General features: G+C 47.6%; 2 protein-coding genes across 3 annotated transcripts in view; both read right to left on the bottom strand.

Moving 5' to 3' along the window:
• LOC123766720 (neural cell adhesion molecule 2-like) overlaps positions 1-14,532 on the bottom strand; it is a 421,201-nt gene that overhangs the window by 279,230 nt on the left and 127,439 nt on the right. The window lies entirely within an intron of this gene.
• Positions 10,750-14,532, bottom strand: part of LOC138353910 (uncharacterized) — a 52,324-nt gene continuing 48,541 nt past the window's right edge. The window contains exon 3 of the mRNA XM_069307330.1: positions 10,750-13,721. Within this exon, the coding sequence (XP_069163431.1) occupies positions 10,750-13,721 (2,972 nt within the window). The remainder of the gene's footprint in view (positions 13,722-14,532) is intronic.

Here is a 14,532-nt window from a genome sequence, read left to right as displayed (position 1 = left end):
TGTGTGTGTGTGTGTGTGTGTGTGTGTGTGGCGTAGATATAATGGTTTACGGTCAAAATATAATGTTTATGACAACATTATCTGGAGTGGAGAGTGCACGACGACCCTTGCCAGTGAAGAACAGTGCACGGCGACCCTTGCCAGTGAAGAACAGTGCACGGCGACCTTCACCAGTGAAGAACAGTGCACGGCGATCCTTGCCAGTGAAGAACAGTGCACGGCGACCCTTGCCAGTGAAGAACAGTGCACGGCGGCCCTTGCCAGTGAAGAACAGTGCACGACGACCTTCACCAGTGAAGAACAGTGCACGACGACCGTCACCAGTGAAGAACAGTGCACGACGACCTTCACCAGTGAAGAACAGTGCACGGCGATCCTTGCCAGTGAAGAACAGTGCACGGCGACCCTTGCCAGTGAAGAACAGTGCACGGCGGCCCTTGCCAGTGAAGAACAGTGCACGGCGACCGTCACCAGTGAAGAACAGTGCACGACGACCGCACTGTGACCAGCTTGTGCTTGAGGAAGAGATAAGAGCAGCATTGAGCCAGTCTCCGGCCAACAGTCCGGCCTGGAGCGCGTGTCTCCGCCTTATCTCCCTCAACTGTATCCGGCTCGCCAGTATCTGTGCCTCGCTTTTTGTATAACCAGGATGAACACATGAACCATGATGGCCAGGGATATGAAGAGCATCAGGGCACCGCGGCCAGGATGAACAAGGGAGTGATGCGGCCACTTGTGGCCATGTTGTTCCAGAGGCAGCATTTACATCCGCGTCCAACAGCCTGGTTGATCAGTCCGGCAAGCAGGAGGCCTGGTCGACGACCGGGCCGCAGGGACGCTAAGCCCCGGAAGCACCTCAAGGTAACCTCAAGGTCAAGGTAAGGCTTTTGGAGCGTTGCACTACATGGAATGTCTATCTGGATGTGTGAGCCTTCTGCAACGAGATGGATTAGTTTCTCTGCCTCAACCACTCCCAATAACGACCACCATCATCACCACTAACGACACAACCATTCTCCACCACACTAACTATCATCACAGGGAAGGAGAATGACAAGGAGGAGAACAAGGTGGAGCGGATGGAGGTTCTGAGGGAAAACAAAAGAGCGGGCGAATTAGTCAAGAAAAAATAGAATATAGAGCAAATTAAATGAATAGAGAGAGAGAGAGAGAGAGAGAGAGAGAGAGAGAGAGAGAGAGAGAGAGAGAGAGAGAGAGAGAGAGAGAGAGAGAGAGAGAGAGAGAGAGAGAGAGAGAGAGAGAGAGAGAGAGAGAGAGAGAGAGAGAGAGAGAGAGAGAGAGAGAGAGAGAAAGAGAGAGAGAGAGAGAGAGAGTGTGTGTGTGTTAGGACGGAGGGAGAAGGGATAGAAGGAGTAGGGAACTCACCAACTAGTCCACCACATTCACCAACCAGTCTTAGCGTCTCCCATCACTAACAGCGTTCACAAACAAAGTCTCTCGTCTCACAAAGTTGCTGCTGGGCATATTTACCTGCAACAAACCCTCACTTGCAACTTGTACTAATGCTCAGCCTCAACTTGCCATAACTTCCCCAAGTAAACTTTTAAGGTGGCGATTTTCCCCGGCAGGGTGTGGACCTAGTAGGGGTCCTCTGGGGTAAAGTCCCTGGCCAGGGTCCCATGGGATGGATAATCCCTGGTTAGCAGTAAGGGAGATCTATATATACATATTCTCAGTCCCTGGCTGTCTGTCTTTGTCTATGTCTCTGTCTCTGTCTCTGTCTATGTCTCTGTCTCTGTCTCTGTCTCTGTCTCTGTCTCTCTCTGTCTCTCTCTCTCTCTCTCTCTCTCTCTCTCTCTCTCTCTCTCTCTCTCTCTCTCTCTCTCTCTCTCTCTCTCTCTCTCTCTCTCATATATTTGCTTCACATTAATGACAGAGAAAACAACATTCCACAGGAAGTTTTCCTAAGTAAGACACTACTAACAACCATCATAAAAGATATCTTTAATCTTCTGCAGGATTTCTGCAAGAAAACACGATTTGATTTATGCTGCACCTTTTTCCCTGTCACGTGGGTGGTGGAGGACTGGGTTACAGAGGCACATCTTGGGCTCAGGCACTGAACCTCAAAGTTCATTTAGATAAGCGAGTAACTGGATGGTGATTGGTTGAACAATGTGGTTGTTCAACCAATCACGTTGTTCACCGGCGGAGCTCCTGTGACGGGAAGTTTGGTTAACTGCTTCTCTATAGTTGGGTAATCAAATTACTTGAATGAATTAAAGTGATCTCGACTGTGTATAAATGTAATTTATGTACGCGTGTAAACAGATACACACGAACATGCATACATACATACATACATACATACATACATACATACATACATACATACATACATACATACATACATACATACATACATACATACACAAACGCACACATATATACACATACACACGCACGCACACCCATCAAGCCTTGTAAGGAACATTAGAAGTTAGATAGTCTGAATCTAGTAGTTTGATGGAGTTATTTTATTAGTTCTGTGAGCCGCTTAAGTCTGTATAACTGACTGCTTCGGGCACTTTGATATTCTGCTCTCATCATTGTAATTTTCTCCCTCCCCCCCCCCTCTCTCACTCCTCCCTCATCTCTCTCCCTTCCCTTCTCCCTCACTCTGGTTTCCTCTCTACCTGTCCCTCCCTTCATGAAGCCTGTCTCAAAGGAAACATTTACTGCCAATTTACCCTCCAATTAAACTGCCCCACTGAGTCAGGCACCATTTTGTTCCAATTTCCAGAATCCACTTAAACTGCCCCAGCTGGTTGGTAGGTGTTGATGCTGTCTGATTGTCTGTCTGTCTGTCTGTCTGTCTGTCTGTCTGTCTGTCTGTCTGTCTGTCTGTCTGTCTGTCTGTCTATTTGTTTGTCTGTCTGTCTGTCTGTCTGTCTGTCTGTCTGTCTGTTTGTCTGTCTATCTGTCTGTCTGTCTGTCTGTCTGTCTGTCTGTCTCTCTCTCTCTCTCTCTCTCTCTCTCTCTCTCTCTCTCTCTCTCTCTCTCTCTCTCTCTCTCTCTCTCTCTCTCTCTCTCTCTCTACACACACACACACACACACACCTTGTGTGTGTGTGTGTGTGTGTTACCCCTCTCCACCCCCTTTCCCCCTCCCCCCTCTTACCACAGGTCAGGTGTGGCCCCTCAGAGCCCCGAACCATGGACCAGGTTCAAAGAACAAATCCACAGGAGCCTTGATTAGGGTTCGAACCCCGTTATGAGTTCCTGTCATCACACTCAATTACTGGCCACCACCAACACAGTGATTGTGTCCGCAGTGAGTTATCAAGGAGACAAGTTCTAGTTTTGTTTCTTTATTTCTTTTACCCTTGTTAGGAAAGGTTGTTTGATGGTGACAGAAGACGAATGACATATTTAGTTTTGTATGTATTTGACACGCACGCACGCACACGCGCACACGCGCACACACGCGCACCAGCAATGCTATCCCTGGAAACACAAACCGAAACTGTCTCTATTTTCCGCTTGTTACAACTTGTAGTAAAGTTGTTACATATTGGCTTAACGTGTTTATGACGTATTAGAACGTTGTTACAACTTGCTATATTGGTTGTTATAACTGGTTAGGAGGTGTTAAAACTTGTTCACACGTTGTAGCAACGTCGTAGTTTCGGTGTGCGTTTGGCGGGGTACCACACATATGTGCAACTTTCAGGAACCTGGACAAGGAAAGGTTTTTTTAACGTGGTGTTAAGTCGGACTGCAGGTAGTCCAACACTCTGCCAAGCTAGCGATACAAAATGTGGTCTCTGGGCTGGAGTCTCCACATCAGAGAAACACAAGGCCAGACCTGAGGTAGACCAAACGTTACCTGCAACACTGGACCTTGATGTTTGATGACTGAGCAACAGAGAAAAGTTCCAGTTGGAAAGAAAAAAGAAAGAAAAGTTCCAGTCCCAGCTACATGTCTCTCTCAACGCTGGTATTAAAGGGAAGAGTGAAAGGCGTAATTATGGAAATATATATTTTTAGAAGTATTGGCAAAGTGGATATAACAATTTATAATGCATAAGGGGAAGAGGGGGCAAAGGGCGTGGGTGGGCACATGAGAAAAAGAGACACAGGGATGTAAGAAAGAACTTCTTCAGCGTAAGAGTAGTGAGCAAATGGCATGAGCCAGAGAAGGAATGTAATTAAGGCTAACTCCATACATATTTTCAACAGTAACGATGCTAACAATCAAGAGTACTGAGAGACATTGCTATACTGGCAAATGGAAAGACAGAGACCAGGAGCTGAAACTCGGCCTGGTGAACTTGTTGGCAAATATTGACATGTATATATAGGTAAGAACACACACACACACACACACACACCCACACACACACACACACACGCACACACACACACACACACACACACACACACACACACACACACACACACACACCAATATTAAATTACTACCGGTAATCAGGTTTATTGGCATTGGTGAGTGAAGGCATAATCCAGCGACTAAACAGCTCCCGGCAAAGTGTGGAGCAAAGTTGCCTGTCAAAGTCTTGCTCCAGACTTGACCTAATCTCTTAAACATGCCTCAGCCGTCGCAAGCTTCAAGAGAGACGCGCCTCGCCTCTCCTTCCTCGCCAGCTGCCTCACACTACACCTCTCTCAAGCCCCTCTTCATCACTCCCTCTCCCTCATTAGGGAGAGGGGATTACGGGCTCACCATAGCCCGTGCTACGTGGACACTTCGTCCCGAGTAGCTAAATCTTTAACAACAACAACCTCATTAGGGCTTTCTCACCACCCTTCCTCTTCTTCTCTAGCCTCGTTGTTACCAGGCTTCCCCGCAGGCTTCAACCCTTTATCTCCGAGCTTCAAGACTTTACGAGGCTCTCCCCAAGCTGTATGTTTCCCAAGACTTGCTTAGGGAAGACGTGACGAAGGCGCTCGAAGGCTGCCGACCTATGCCACTATGGCCCTATGCCACAATGACCCTATGCTACAATGGCCCTATGCTACAATGGCCCTATGCCACAACGGCCCTATTCCACAATGACCCTATGCTACAATGGCCCTATGCTACAATGGCCCTATGCTACAATGGCCCTATGCTACAATGGCCCTATGCTACAATGGCCCTATGCTACAATGGCCCTATGCTACAATGGCCCTATGCTACAATGGCCCTATGCCACAATGGCCCTATGCCACAATGGCCCTATGCTACAATGGCCCTATGCTACAATGGCCCTATGCCACAATGGCCCTATGCCACAATGGCCCTATGCCACAATGGCCCTATGCCACAATGGCCCTATGCTACAATGGCCCTATGCTACAATGGCCCTATGCCACAATGGCCCTATGCCACAATGGCCCTATGCTACAATGGCCCTATGCTACAATGGCCCTATGCTACAATGGCCCTATGCCACAATGGCCCTATGCCACAATGGCCCTATGCCACAATGGCCCTATGCCACAATGGCCCTATGCCACAACGGCCCTATGCCACAATGGCCCTATGCCACAATGACCCTATGCTACAATGGCCCTATGCCACAATGGTCCTATGCTACAATGGCTCTATGCCACAATGGCCCTATGCTACTATGGTCCTATGCCACAATGGCCCTATGCTACAATGGCCCTATGCCACAATGGCCCTATGCTACTATGGCCCTATGCCACAATGGCCCTATGCCACAATGGCCCTATGCCACAATGGCCCTATGCTACTATGACCCTATGCCACAATGGCCCTATGCTACAATGGCCCTATGCCACAATGGTCCTATGCTACTATGGCCCTATGCCACAATGGCCCTATGCCACAATGGCCCTATGCCACAATGGCCCTATTCCACAATGGCCCTATGCTACTATGGCCCTATGCCACAATGGCCCTATGCCACAATGGCCCTATGCCACAATGGCCCTATGCCACAATGGCCCTATGCTACTATGGCCCTATGCCACAATGACCCTATGCCACAATGGCCCTATGCTACAATGGCCCTATGCTACAATGGCCCTATGCTACAATGGCCCTATGCTACAATGGCCCTATGGTACAATGGCCCTATGCTACAATGGCCCTATGCTACAATGGCCCTATGCTACAATGGCCCTATGCCACAACGGCCCTATTCCACAATGACCCTATGCCACAATGGCCCTATGCTACAATGGCCCTATGCTACAATGGCCCTATGCTACAATGGCCCTATGCTACAATGGCCCTATGCTACAATGGCCCTATGCCACAACGGCCCTATTCCACAATGACCCTATGCCACAATGGCCCTATGCCACAATGGCCCTATTCCACAATGGCCCTATGCTACAATGGCCCTATGCTACAATGGCCCTATTCCACAATGACCCTATGCTACAATGGCCCTATTCCACAATGACCCTATGCTACAATGGCCCTATTCCACAATGACCCTATGCTACAATCGCCCTATGCCACCATGGCATAAGGCCGCCTCAGGCAAAGGTCAGAGCAAAGTTTGAGAGGGAATAATATCCCGTCAGAATATTATGACCCGGGGAGCGAAAGTTGTGCTCCTTGAAAGAGCTGCGTAAATATATACACACACAAGGAGTATCTTAGATATACGTGGGAGATAGTGAGGGAGGGGGGGTTAGGGGGGGTAGGGAGGGGGGGTAGGGGGGGGCGCTGTGGTGTGTGGCTGGCATCTGCATAAAGTCCGAAGGTCAAGGTGGATGGTTGTGGGGTCAAAGGTCATGGGGGGTGAAGGAGGAGAGGGGGGACTGTATCTGATGAGGTGTATAGATGTATGAGGTGCAGCAGCTGGTGTGGTGGGTAAACAATCTCTCGATTTGCCACTCCGTACAAAAATGCGACTGATTTACCTAGTCAGAAAGGTTAACACCCAGTAACCCGCCTGACCTATCAAGGTCCCATGCATACAAACGTTAATATTACGGTGGTTAAATTTGTATTAATACGTCGCAAATGTAACGGTTTGGACGATTTCGTTACAAATCGCGACGTATTTGGAGTGCTAGTGGATGCCACCGGCATACACTCGCGCATGCGCAAGAGTGGCTAATGGAATGCCTTCAGGAAGTTGAAGAAGAAATCATTTTAGACTCCCGTGACTAGTCCCAGAGTTGAGAGACCTGAGGTACAAGGACAGACAAGATGATCAACACTAGAACAGTGTTGAAGCAGGAAGCACACCTGTGTGTACCACTGCTCAGGGTACACAGTACACACTGCTCAGGGTACACAATACACACTGCTCGCCACATACATACACATACACATGTGCAAATTAGCCTCCCGAATTCAGCATATACATTAAAACAATATTGAAGCTGAACCCATGTGCCCGAAGAAACCAGAAACGCAGGTTCGATCCCATTCTATAACCTACCCATAGATATATTATGTTCTTATGATATCGTGAAACCACATACATGTCAGAAACAACTCCTTCAGTGTCAGAGTGTGAGGGAATTAAATGAGGTAATCAAGGTAGAGTCCGTGGAGGTCAGGTGAAGATGTGTGAGTTCCAAAGGTGCTACTTTGTCGAGACACCAGATAGATAAGACCGTGGCCCAAGAGCTAAAGCTCTCTCTCTCACACACACACACACACACACACACACACACACACACACACACACACACACACACACACACACACACACACACTGGCGCGTGTATTAGAGATATATAAAAGACATGATAGAGAAAAATAGGTCGGGAGTCAGTACACATTAGACAACCGATGGTTAGAAAGGAGGGGTCCAAGAGCTAACGGCCCGATCCCACCGGCACACAAATCGTAAATACACACACACACACACACACACACACACACACACACACACACACACACACACACACACACACACACACACACACACACACCTCCACACACACACACACACACCTCCACACACACACACACACACCTCCACACACACACACACACACCTCCACACACACACACACACACACACACACACACACACACACACACACACACACACACACAACAATGTATATCTTCCAGGACAGATGCATATTATTTCTCCGCGATTAGAGAAAATTACGATCATATTCAAGCAATTATTTTCATCAAATATTCAGAATTTCTAGAATTATAAAAAATAAGCGAGAGAATGTTGGCGCAATAATCATTCCGGTAATGCAGTAATGAGGAGGAAGAACTGAGGTAATTTGGACGGTAATTATGACCTACCAGCAACAAGGACTTGATTCATGGACCTCTGATAATTTGGTGAAGTAAGGCTTGTTTTTCGTCGTGTGGATAAATGATGAGTTAAGTTGGAAAACATAGGTTAGACTGGTACCACCACTACTACCACCACTACCACCACTACCACCACCACCACCACCAGTTCGTCCCCAAGCACCACCACTACCACCACCTACCACCCACCACCACTACCACCACCACTACTACTACCCGCACTACCACCACCACCACCACCACCACCACCACTACTACCCGTACTACCACCACCACTACTACCACTACCACCACCACTACTACCACCCACCACCACCACCACCACCAGCTCGTCCCCAAGCACCACCACCAGCACTACCACCCACCACCTGACTCTCTGCACCTATTTTCATTTTCAATTTACGACTTTTTATACCGAAAATATGCCAATTACTGAAAACGGCGATGGGTCATATTTTGCCCAAACCCCCCTGCAGTTTTCAAAATATCTGAAATGTCGGAAATTTGACTCCTGAGCGTGATTTTTGAGCCGAATTCTGACTCTCTGCACCTATTTTCATTTTCAAATTACGACTTTTTATACCGAAAATATGCCAATTACTGAAAACGGCGAAGGGTCATATTTTGCCCAAACCCCCCTGCAGTTTTCAAAATATCTGAAATGTCGGAAATTTGACTCCTGAGCGTGATTTTTGAGCCGAATTCTGACTCTCTGCACCTATTTTCATTTTCAAATTACGACGTTTTATACCGAAAATATGCCAATTACTGAAAACGGCGAAGGGTCATATTTTGCCCAAACCCCCCTGCAGTTTTCAAAATATCTGAAATGTCCGAAATTTGACTCCTGAGTGTGATTTTTGAGCCGAATTCTGACTCTCTGCACCTATTTTCATTTTCAAATTACGACTTTTTATACCGAAAATATGCCAATTACTGAAAACGGCGAAGGGTCATATTTTGCCCAAACCCCCCTGCAGTTTTCAAAATATCTGAAATGTCCGAAATTTGACTCCTGAGTGTGATTTTTGAGCCGAATTCTGACTCTCTGCACCTATTTTCATTTTCAATTTACGACTTTTTATACCGAAAATATGCCAATTACTGAAAACGGCGATGGGTCATATTTTGCCCAAACCCCCCTGCAGTTTTCAAAATATCTGAAATGTCCGAAATTTGACTCCTGAGCGTGATTTTTGAGCCGAATTCTGACTCTCTGCACCTATTTTCATTTTCAAATTACGACTTTTTACACCGAAAATATGCCAATTACTGAAAACGGCGATGGGTCATATTTTGCCCAAACCCCCCTGCAGTTTTCAAAATATCGTAAATGTCCGAAATTTGACTCCTGAGCGTGATGAGTAATAGCCCAAAGTAGCCCATCTTGCGTTTAAACTAGCCCAAAAAGTTGCAAGTAGCTAAATTAAAAATTTGGGAGCGCGGGGCTCTCAAAAGTAGCCCAATTCGCTATTTGTAGCCCAATCTGGCATCCCTGCACCACCACCACCACCAAGCACCACCCCAGAAACCAGAAGCCAGAGTTATGCCTACGATATACTCCCCCCCCCCCCACACCCCCACCCCCAAGAGACATACCCCGGGCCCAATATGTCCTCCCAGAGCCTAATATGACATTCCTTCTCCGAGAATTTAGCAAACTTGCCAGATTTATGTCCACGCATAAACCCATCCTGTGCTTGCCGCCATCCAAGAAATGAAATTAACGACTCGAGTTTGACCCAAATTTTACAAATTGCCCGAGAAGTTAAGAATGGATTTGACCGCGAACACAAGAGGCATATATCATCAGAAATATCGTTGGGATTTAATAAAACATATACGCAAGGGAGAAGCAGAAAGCGATCTGCATATAAAGATTATCAAGAACAGGGGAAAAGATAAGAAAGATATATATGCCCTCTTTCCAAAATTGGCCACATTTTCCTTGTCTAGTTTGAACATGTTTCCAGATTGGGCTCCGGCTTGGGCTCTGGCTTGTCCCAGATAAGCACAGTTAGCTGAATTGTATTCGGTATCAGATACTCCACATTCTGATGTGTTATCTGTAGGCGCTTGTGTCATAGAGAATGCTACATTGCACACCAAAATACGAATGATTATGTGGTTCTTTAAATTATGAACGTAGCGTTGTGATATAGGAAGGTTGTTTTTAGTGAACGTGTTGTATCACAAGGTTGGCTTACAACTATCATGACGATAATGGTGGTGGATTAAGGAACACATTGGTAACACAACAGAGGTAACACAACAGTGGTAACACAACAGTGGTAACACAACAGTGGTAACACAACAGTGGTGGGATTACCCGATTGTTCCAAGTCATGTTACACATATTAATGACACACAGACATCACACTAACGTGATGCACCAAATGAACAAATCCACAAGTGCAAATGTCGTAGCTCAGTCGATTAAAGTAGTGTCTGGGATGCTCCAGGACGCAGGTTCGAATCCTCGTTACGGCCCTTGTGGATTTGTTCACATATTAATGAGCTTGGGTGGATACTGCCTCGTATGAGACAACAGGAATTTGGGTGGATAATGCCTCGTATGAGACAACAGGAACTTGGGTGGATAATGCCTCGTATGAGACAACAGGAACTTGGGTGGATAATGCCTCGTATGAGACAACAGGAACTTGGGTGGATACTGCCTCGTATGAGACAACAGGAACTTGGGTGGATACTGCCTCGTATGAGACAACAGGAACTTGGGTGGATAATGCCTCGTATGAGACAACAGGAACTTGGGTGGATACTGCCTCGTATGAGACAACAGGAACTTGGGTGGATACTGCCTCGTATGAGACAACAGGAACTTGGGTGGATACTGCCTCGTATGAGACAACAGGAACTTGGGTGGATAATGCCTCGTATGAGACAACAGGAACTTGGGTGGATACTGCCTCGTATGAGACAACAGGAACTTGGGTGGATACTGCCTCGTATGAGACAACAGGAACTTGGGTGGATAATGCCTCGTATGAGACAACAGGAACTTGGGTGGATACTGCCTCGTATGAGACAACAGGAACTTGGGTGGATACTGCCTCGTATGAGACAACAGGAACTTGGGTGGATACTGCCTCGTATGAGACAACAGGAACTTGGGTGGATACTGCCTCGTATGAGACAACAGGAACTTGGGTGGATACTGCCTCGTATGAGACAACAGGAACTTGGGTGGATACTGCCTCGTATGAGACAACAGGAACTTGGGTGGATACTGCCTCGTATGAGACAACAGGAACTTGGGTGGATACTGCCTCGTATGAGACAACAGGAACTTGGGTGGATACTGCCTCGTATGAGTCAGCAGGAACTTGGGTGGATACTGCCTCGTATGAGACAACAGGAACTTGGGTGGATACTGCCTCGTATGAGACAGCAGGAACTTGGGTGGATACTGCCTCGTATGAGTCAGCAGGAACTTGGGTGGATACTGCCTCGTATGAGACAACAGGAACTTGGGTGGATACTGCCTCGTATGAGACAGCAGGAACTTGGGTGGATACTGCCTCGTATGAGACAGCAGGAACTTGGGTGGATACTGCCTCGTATGAGACAGCAGGAACTTGGGTGGATACTGCCTCGTATGAGACAGCAGGAACTTGGGTGGATACTGCCTCGTATGAGACAGCAGGAACTTGGGTGGATACTGCCTCGTATGAGACAACAGGAACTTGGGTGGATACTGCCTCGTATGAGACAACAGGAACTTGGGTGGATACTGCCTCGTATGAGACAACAGGAACTTGGGTGGATACTGCCTCGTATGAGACAACAGGAACTTGGGTGGATACTGCCTCGTATGAGACAACAGGAACTTGGGTGGATACTGCCTCGTATGAGACAACAGGAACTTGGGTGGATACTGCCTCGTATGAGACAACAGGAACTTGGGTGGATACTGCCTCGTATGAGACAGCAGGAACTTGGGTGGATACTGCCTCGTATGAGACAACAGGAACTTGGGTGGATACTGCCTCGTATGAGACAACAGGAACTTGGGTGGATACTGCCTCGTATGAGACAGCAGGAACTTGGGTGGATACTGCCTCGTATGAGACAGCAGGAACTTGGGTGGATACTGCCTCGTATGAGACAACAGGAACTTGGGTGGATACTGCCTCGTATGAGACAACAGGAACTTGGGTGGATACTGCCTCGTATGAGACAGCAGGAACTTGGGTGGATACTGCCTCGTATGAGTCAGCAGGAACTTGGGTGGATACTGCCTCGTATGAGACAACAGGAACTTGGGTGGATACTGCCTCGTATGAGACAGCAGGAACTTGGGTGGATACTGCCTCGTATGAGACAACAGGAACTTGGGTGGATACTGCCTCGTATGAGACAACAGGAACTTGGGTGGATACTGCCTCGTATGAGACAGCAGGAACTTGGGTGGATACTGCCTCGTATGAGACAACAGGAACTTGGGTGGATACTGCCTCGTATGAGACAACAGGAACTTGGGTGGATACTGCCTCGTATGAGACAGCAGGAACCTGGGTGGATACTGCCTCGTATGAGACAACAGGAACTTGGGTGGATACTGCCTCGTATGAGACAACAGGAACTTGGGTGGATACTGCCTCGTATGAGACAACAGGAACTTGGGTGGATACTGCCTCGTATGAGTCAACAGGAACTTGGGTGGATACTGCCTCGTATGAGTCAACAGGAACTTGGGTGGATACTGCCTCGTATGAGACAACAGGAACTTGGGTGGATACTGCCTCGTATGAGTCAACAGGAACTTGGGTGGATACTGCCTCGTATGAGTCAACAGGAACTTGGGTGGATACTGCCTCGTATGAGTCAGCAGGAACTTGGGTGGATACTGCCTCGTATGAGTCAGCAGGAACTTGGGTGGATACTGCCTCGTATGAGACAACAGGAACTTGGGTGGATACTGCCTCGTATGAGACAGCAGGAACTTGGGTGGATACTGCCTCGTATGAGACAGCAGGAACTTGGGTGGATACTGCCTCGTATGAGTCAGCAGGAACTTGGGTGGATACTGCCTCGTATGAGACAGCAGGAACTTGGGTGGATACTGCCTCGTATGAGACAGCAGGAACTTGGGTGGATACTGCCTCGTATGAGTCAGCAGGAACTTGGGTGGATACTGCCTCGTATGAGACAACAGGAACTTGGGTGGATACTGCCTCGTATGAGACAGCAGGAACTTGGGTGGATACTGCCTCGTATGAGACAGCAGGAACTTGGGTGGATACTGCCTCGTATGAGACAGCAGGAACTTGGGTGGATACTGCCTCGTATGAGACAACAGGAACTTGGGTGGATACTGCCTCGTATGAGACAGCAGGAACTTGGGTGGATACTGCCTCGTATGAGTCAGCAGGAACTTGGGTGGATACTGCCTCGTATGAGACAGCAGGAACTTGGGTGGATACTGCCTCGTATGAGTCAGCAGGAACTTGGGTGGATACTGCCTCGTATGAGTCAGCAGGAACTTGGGTGGATACTGCCTCGTATGAGTCAGCAGGAACCTAACCTAACCTAACGTAATCGCTACATAGAAGACGTGGATACTTGTGAGCCGCTACTTTTCACAGTACTTTATAATTTGTACGTTGACCATAACGTACAAAATGAAACCTATTAATTGTGAGGAGCTGAGTGTCCTCCACGACCTGACATTTAGTTTACATAACCGAGCAAATATAGCGGCGGCGGCCAGGACAATGATGGGTTATGAGAACGTTCAGATCAGAGATCCCACAGCAGGGGATCAGGGAGGCGGGACCAAAGAGCCAGAGCTCAACCCCCGCAAGCACAACTAGGTGAGTACAGCAATGGTAATACTATTTAAATCACTGGTGCTGTCCTGTCTTGAGTATTGCTCGGTACTCACTTCCCCCTTCAGAGCGGGAGAGATCTCTGAATTAGAGGAAATACAGAGAACATATACGGACATAGACAAGATAAAACATCTAAATTATTGGGACTGTCTCAGAGCTCTCAAAATGTACTTTCTGGAAAGGAAACGAGAAAGGTATCAAATAATATATACATGGAAGATACTGGAGGGCCAGGTCCTAAATTTGCACAGTAGAATAACAACATACTGAAGCGAAAGATACGGAAGGAAATGCAGAATAGAGGCAGTGAAAAGTAGAGGTGCCATAGGCACAATCAGAGAACACTGAACATCCGAGGTCCAAGGCTGTTCAACACCCTCCCAGCAAGCATTAGAAATATTACTGGAACGAAGGTGGATGTATTCAAGAGGCACTTGG

The sequence above is a fragment of the Procambarus clarkii genome, chromosome 60 (assembly GCF_040958095.1).
Source record: "Procambarus clarkii isolate CNS0578487 chromosome 60, FALCON_Pclarkii_2.0, whole genome shotgun sequence".
Lineage (NCBI taxonomy): Eukaryota > Metazoa > Arthropoda > Malacostraca > Decapoda > Cambaridae > Procambarus > Procambarus clarkii.
Note: the sequence above shows the minus strand (reverse complement) of the source record. Positions and strands in the feature narration are given on the sequence as shown.